This window comes from Pediculus humanus, genomic scaffold (assembly GCF_000006295.1).
Source record: "Pediculus humanus corporis 1103172107574 genomic scaffold, whole genome shotgun sequence".
NCBI classification, from domain to species: Eukaryota; Metazoa; Arthropoda; class Insecta; order Psocodea; family Pediculidae; genus Pediculus; species Pediculus humanus.
In genome coordinates this window covers 701,930-709,444 of record NW_002987189.1, presented here as the reverse complement: position 1 = coordinate 709,444, position 7,515 = coordinate 701,930, and the positions used below count along the sequence as shown (strand labels likewise).

Below are 7,515 nucleotides of genomic sequence, written 5' to 3'. Positions count from 1 at the left end.
TCACCTCTTGACGTTCTAGAACCTTTCACACTATTTTCTAAATCTTTATTTTAAAAAAATCACGATGATAATAATAATTTTAGAAAAAAATGGCGATTACGATGATTTTATTAATAATTTTTTTCTTTGTGATTGATTTCGTTTTAGGTATGGGGGACCGAGATCGAGAAGATTCTCGTAAGTTTTATTATCATTATTATTATTAGTTCGCTGAAATTCTACGGATAAAAAATAAAAACCGTTTTTTTTTTTTTTTTTTTTTATTAAGTTTTGATAAGTAGAAATCAAAGGGGATCCTCTCCGATGGTGAATTCTTCTTCGAAACAAGTCAACAAAGTTAAATCCGGTGGGAAAAATTCGGTGTCGTCACCCAATCAACAACAGGGATACAACAGCAACAGTAACGGAAGGTAAGTTTTTTTTTGAAAAAAAATTTTTTTATCCATCATTTCGTACCTGAAAAAAAAAAAAAAAATGGAGTCGCTCTAAATGTACGTGCAAACAAACGACGGCGTTTTCTTTTCTTTCTCTCGGTAAATAAAAAAAAAAAATTTATGACAAAGTAAATTATTATTATTATTATCGATTTAAGAGATTTATTCCGAGTCAGTCAATTTCCCCCCCCCTTCGCCCCCGCGTAATTTACGACGCAATTTTAAAAAAAAATTACTACGATAATGATGCTGTCTGTCGATGGATCGATCGATCGACAGAATAAAAATGATTATCATTATTATTTTTATCGCGTAGGAAGTAAGAAATAATAATAATAATAATAATAATAATAATAATAATAATAATCATTTATCATAAAAACTTGAAAAACATAATGGAATTTTCTTTCCCCCCTCCCCCCCCGAATAATTTTCTCTTTAAAAATGAAAAATATTTGACGATCGATTTATTGATTTTTACATAAATGTTAATAAATAATAAATAAGTTATTATTATCATCATCATCATTATCATCATCGTAACTAAAAATCTAATTTTCGGAAAAATGCATGAGAAAATTTTACAAAAAAAAAAAATTCAAAGTCAAAATTCACACACTTTTTGGCACGATAAAAATTAATATTTTATTTTAATCATCATCATCATCATCATTATTATTATTATTGTAATTAATAAATGATTGATTGATTAATTAATTAATTAATTAATACGGTGTATGTATTTAATACAGTGAACAACACAACAACATTGATATTAATTACAGGGGACAACAAGAGGACTCGGGCTACGCAGGGTACCAACTAGCTTATGAGGTCAAAAAGCTAATGTACGCTTCTTCTATCTTTTACGTTTATCTATGTTGCTATGCCCCCGCCCCTCTTTCCCCCCTTTTCCCCCCCGTTACCTTAATTAAAGATGCCTCCCCCCGCCTTCCAACACCCTCTCATGTGCCTTTTTTTTTTTTTTTTTTTGTATAAACCCTTCGATTAGTCGAAGCATAGTTTTGGAACGTAATCTCTCTCTCTCTCTCTCTCTCTCTCTCTCTTACCCCCTATTATTATTATTATTATTATTATTTTACGCATGCGCTCTTTGAAAAGTGATGAGAGATAGTGTAATGATAGTAATAATAATAATAAATTTTTTTTTTTTGTTTAAGACGGTGGGGTGCATATTTTTTCCCGCTACGCTACGCGCTTTTCTTTTTTTTTTTTTTTTTTTCATTTATTTTCCCCCCATTAAATTTTATTATTATTATTACTATTAAGTGCACGAGTAGCCCCCTGCATAATTGATTGTAGTTTTTACCTTTTTTTTTTTTTTTTTTTTTTTTGTATTTCTTTTACCGAAGTACTAAATTAATTTTTTTTTTCTTAGTCGATCCGAAAGAAAGTAAAAAATCATTATTGTTATCATTATTATCATTATTATTAGGAGCATTGGGGCAATACGAAAAAATATGATTAACATAATTGATATTATAATATAATGATAATAATAAATAGGTCGACAACCCCCGTTTTTTTTTTTAGTAGGAAAAGAAATAAAGAAAAGTGTATTTTTGCACAAACCACCTCATGCATGGTTTTTTTTTTTTTTTTTTTTTTTTTTTTTTCGCAACATAATGATAATTGAACTAGGGCTAGTTGTTGCCAACAAAAAAAAAAAAAAAAAAAAACTTTACCGGATATACATAGATTACATTATGAGAAAATAATTATTAACGTATATTGTGAAAAAAAAACGTTTTTTTTTTTGTTGTTGTATTTTATCGTATTTGAATTTTTTTTACTACCCCCCGTTGTTGTTGAATCGTACGAATGTTACCCACCTACCCACCCAACCCTTCCTTATTTTTTTGACAACCTTTGACCCTTTGACCCTTGTTTTCCCCCCTGTTAAAAAAAAAACAAACAATCCGTTCTTTAATGCTAAAATGAATGTGGAATGAGAATGCTGAATGTGTCTGTGTGTCTTTTGTATACTAAATAATAATAAAAAAAAAAAAAAATTCACACGCCCCCCCCTCCCCCTTCGTCGTGATCCCCAGTTGACCTTTTTGTAAATTTTTGTTAGGCCAACGAGCAGGGCCATGCAAGGTAACAATATGAACAACAATGGAGGGCTTCAAGTCGGATTGGCCGACGATCAAGCAAAGGATTTCGATTTTGAAAAAACGGAAATGAAATACGATTCGACGGGAATGTTCCATTGGAGTCCTGCTAAAAATTTAGAAGACTGCATATTAGTTAGTCAAATTTATTATTATTATTATTATCATTAACATTAAGTGTTACGGGGGTGGTATTTTGATAACGTTTTTCGTTTTCTTTACAGGACCGCAATCAAGCGGCAATGACCGTATTAAACGGTCACGTAGTTGTTTGCTTATTTGCAGACCCGGATTCGCCACTGATTGGCCTTAGAAATTTAGTTATGCCACTTAGAGCTTCTAATTTTCATTATCACGAGCTAAAGCATGTTGTTATAGTTGGAGCAGTTGATTACATTCGAAGAGAATGGAAAATGCTTCAAAATTTGCCAAAAATTTCGGTTCTTAACGTGAGTCATCCATAACGAACGATGGGGGGAATGGGGGGGGGTAGGTGATCGGGTAAGAAAATTTATAATTTTTGTGTTAAAGGGTTCCCCGTTGAGTAGAGCCGACTTGAGAGCAGTTAATGTTAACCTTTGCGACATGTGCGTTATTCTATCCGCCAAAGTGCCCAGCAATGACGATCCTACTTTAGCTGATAAGGAAGCAATCCTCGCTTCGCTTAATATTAAGGCAATGACATTCGATGATACCATCGGTGTTCTTACTCAAAGTAAGAGACGACAAATTCCAATATGGCGGAATGAATTCACACGTGTATTATAATCATTTTCACATTTTTAAATTTAGGTAGCATGCATCAGGAACAAGACAGTAATTCAAATATTGGAAGTCCGATTGTACTACAGAGAAGAGGATCAGTGTATGGAGCCAATGTGCCTATGATTACAGGTACCTTCAATTTTCTACATCAATTTTTTTTTTTTTTTTTTCAACAGTTGGTAACAAAAAAATTACAATTTTTTTTTATTTTAGAATTAGTAAACGACAGCAATGTACAATTTCTTGATCAAGATGATGATGATGATCCAGATACAGAACTCTACCTCACACAGCCTTTTGCTTGCGGTACTGCTTTTGCTGTTAGCGTCCTAGATTCCCTTATGTCAACGGTATGCTTTCTTAAACATGTCACGTGACATTTAACCAAAAAAAAAAAAAAATTATGTATTTATTTATTTATTTTTATTATTTTTTCAGACATATTTTAATCAAAATGCTTTAACTTTAATACGTTCTTTAATAACTGGTGGTGCCACACCGGAATTAGAACTCATATTAGCCGAAGGGGCGGGTCTCCGAGGCGGTTACAGGTACGAGACGATTTAGTCCGTCCTCTTCCTTTTCTTTTCTTTTCTTTTTTTTTGGGGGGGGTTTTTCATGAAAATTTTTCTTTTTTTCCTCAGCACGTCCGATAGCCTTTCGAATCGTGACAGGTGTCGAGTCGGTCAAATATCATTATACGATGGACCCCTAGCACAATTTGGGGAAACGGGAAAATACGGTGACTTATTTGTTACAGCATTAAAATCTTATGGGATGTTGTGCATCGGACTGTACAGGTATCGGTATGAACATTGTTTCCAATTCCAGGTGGATTCACCCTCGATATCACTAAATGAGGTTCACGTTCACCACCTTTTTCTTCGCTCGATTTTTCTTTTTTTTTTTTTTTTTTGATAAAATTCCTCGTGTTTTTTTTTATTTTTTTTCGTTTTGGTTCCATACCTGGTTTTATTCTCCATTTTGTTTTTTTTGTCGTCGTGCAACTTAACAGTTTAACCTAAAAATTTTGCAGATAAATGAAAAACAAAAAAAAAATGGCTAACTCATTTATGTTTTTTTTTTTTTTTTTTTTATTGCGATGAGATTGCATGTTATTACTCACACGCTACATTTGCATTATTTCGAGTATTTTAGATATTATTATTATCACGGTATCAGTCGTGATAAGACACCGACATCACGTGAAATGCACGTGCGTTGATAGTTCCGCGTTTTCTACCGCTTAATGTTTTTTTTTTTTTTTTTTTTTTTTTTAATGATAGAACAGTATGTGGCGATGTAAAAAAAAAATTTCTTCTGCTTCATCTTACACACACTAGACTCATGCTGATGCTGATGATGATGATGATGATGCACGTCGAATTGTAATTTGTTTATAAAACAAACATGGCTTCCAAACATTCTTTTTTTTTTTTTGTTTTTTTGCATGGCTTTTTTGCACCGTAAAAAATTTTCTACCTATTTAAGTGTCATATCGAGGGGAGATGATTTTTTTTGTTTTTTGTTTTTTTTGTTTTTGTTTTTTTTTGTTTTTTTTTTTTTTGGCGGGTTTTTCCGAAATTTAAATTTTAATCGGGGGGGGGGGGGAACGAACGTAAAGGAGGATTACGGGAAAGAATTCGAATAGTTTAGGGTAGTGTGGAAATTTAATTACAATTTACTTTAGGATTATCCATCATTATTATTATCACTTCACTACATTAATATTATTATTATTATTATTATTTAAATTTAGACGTGTAAACTATATAGAAATAGTTGATTTATTATTATTATTATTTTCTTCTTCTGTACACATATATATATATATATACATAATAAGTAATTAATTAGGTTATTTTGCTTTATTTAATTATTATTATTATTACTATTATTATTATTATCAATATTATTATTATTAAATTGTACATTTTTATTGTAGTTGTATGGATAGATAAATGGATAGATAGATAGATGGATAGATAGATGGGTAGATGGATATATCAATGATAAAACTTTTCAGGTTTTTTTTTTAATTAAATTTTTTTCGATTAATCGAAATAACTCGAACTCGGACGATTCGATTTTTTAAAATTATTATTATTATTACGTCGACAGAATTTAAAATAAAAGAAAAAAATTAATTTCGTTTCGTTTTTTTTTTTTTTTTCGTATCCTTTTCAGGTTTAGAGACACAAGTTCCTCGTGTGATGCTTCCTCTAAGAGGTACGTCATCACAAATCCTCCAGATGATTTTTCATTGTTACCCACCGATCAGGTGAGAAAACTGAACGGGGAAAAAAAAAAAAAAAATAAAATTTATTTGCACGATACTCATGGTGATGGGAATGGTGATGGGGATTGTGATTATTATTATTATTATTTCAGGTTTTCGTACTCATGCAGTTCGATCCTGGTTTAGAATATAAACCAAACAGAGGAAATCGGGGAAAGGACGACAGTTCCTGACTGTTGCTTTGTAGTGCCCTCACCGATGGACCTTACTCCTACATATAAATTGAAAATTTTTTTATATATATATATATATATATAAATCTCACTCATTCCATTATTATTATTATTATTATTAACAATCGCGTTAGAGAATGAAACGAATAATAATGATGATGATAATCATCTGAGAGATGACGTTTTCGAAAAATGTAAGCTTCTCATTTTATTTTCATCTCCACGCGAAAGCTTTGTTTTTTTTTTTTTTTCTTTTATCAGGAAAAACATTTATTATTATTATTATTATTATTATTATTATCATTGAATTAATCATTCCTCCCTTTTGAATTTATATCACGGGTTTTTTTTTTTTTAATTTTTTTAAATTTTTTTTGATTTTTTAATCGTCTCGATTTATGAACAATAAATGCCCGACAACAAAAAGCAAAAAAAAAAAAAAATTAAATTTTTTTTTCAATTTGATATTCAAACAGTTGGCAACCCTGATATTTTTACAAAAATACCCCGAAGAGACGATTAATTGTTGTTGGGGTTTTTTTTTTTTAATGTTGGCAACACGCAATTGTAAATTTGTTTTATTTATTTTTTTTTTTATATTCATTTTTTTTTTTTAAATGAGTGTGAATTAAACGAATATATATTTTTTTAACCATCACGAATAACAAACAACAATCAACAACAAACAAACAAACAAACAAACAAAATGAATTTTTGAAAAAAAAAAAAAAAAAAAAAAATTTTCAAAGGGAGTCAGATTCATGAGGGTCGCTACAATTAATTAATTAATTAATAATTAAGTTTAAAAAAAAAACTAGAAAACGAGACTTTTATTATTAGTATTATTATTAATATTATTATTATTATCATTATTATCATTTTACCATTATTACCATTATTATTATTATTATTATTATTATTACTATTAATGTCGCGGCGCGATAGTTTAATAACGAAAAATAAAAATTAAAAAAAATTAAAAAATAAAAAAAAAAACATTATTCAAAACTATTAAATTTTTAAAATTAATAGAAATAATAATAATAATTATAATAACGATGGTGATAATAATGATGATAACGATAATAATGATAATGATTTTGTGAAAAAAAAAAAAAAATGAAATAAAATTCAAGTGCAGTTTGTTTTTTTTTTTATCCGCGTGTTACGGAAACGACAAACGACGACACCGGTTTTCAACCAATCAAAAAAAAAGAAAAATTTGTTATTTGTTATTATTATTATTATTATTATTATTATTATTTTCAGTAAATTATATGTGAGAGATTGATTGATTGATTGAGAGAGTGATTGATAATCGATACTCTCGTATTTTTATCTGTTTGAGATTTATTATTATTATTATTATTATTATTATTATTGATTATCTGTAGTCGATTTTTTCGTCATTATTATTATTATTATTGTGCTTTATCGCAATTATTATTTGATTATTATTATTATTATTATTATTATTAATATTTAGAATTGCACATCATTTTGCTGGAAATTCGCTGCGGAATAAAAAAAAGAAAAAATTTTTATTTTTCCCTTTATTATTATTATTATTTTTATTGTTATTATTATTATTATTGTTACGAATACGATTAATAAGTTAAAAGAAATTGTTATTATTATTATTTTATTTTTTATTGATTTATATAATAAGAAAAGGAGTCATAGGTTACGAAAAAAAAATTTTTTTATTT

The 7,515-nt window shown here is 28.8% G+C and overlaps 1 protein-coding gene across 1 annotated transcript in view; it reads left to right on the top strand.

Moving 5' to 3' along the window:
- Phum_PHUM221720 (calcium-activated potassium channel alpha subunit, putative) overlaps positions 1–5,806 on the top strand; it is a gene marked incomplete at both ends in the record, with an annotated part of 42,736 nt that extends 36,930 nt beyond the window's left edge. The window contains 10 exons of the mRNA XM_002425781.1: positions 269–410; positions 2,533–2,704; positions 2,794–3,018; positions 3,101–3,284; positions 3,362–3,463; positions 3,548–3,684; positions 3,773–3,885; positions 3,979–4,134; positions 5,522–5,615; positions 5,726–5,806. Of these exons, the coding sequence (XP_002425826.1) occupies positions 269–410; positions 2,533–2,704; positions 2,794–3,018; positions 3,101–3,284; positions 3,362–3,463; positions 3,548–3,684; positions 3,773–3,885; positions 3,979–4,134; positions 5,522–5,615; positions 5,726–5,806 (1,406 nt within the window). The remainder of the gene's footprint in view (positions 1–268; positions 411–2,532; positions 2,705–2,793; positions 3,019–3,100; positions 3,285–3,361; positions 3,464–3,547; positions 3,685–3,772; positions 3,886–3,978; positions 4,135–5,521; positions 5,616–5,725) is intronic.
- Between the last annotated feature and the right edge of the window lie 1,709 nt (positions 5,807–7,515).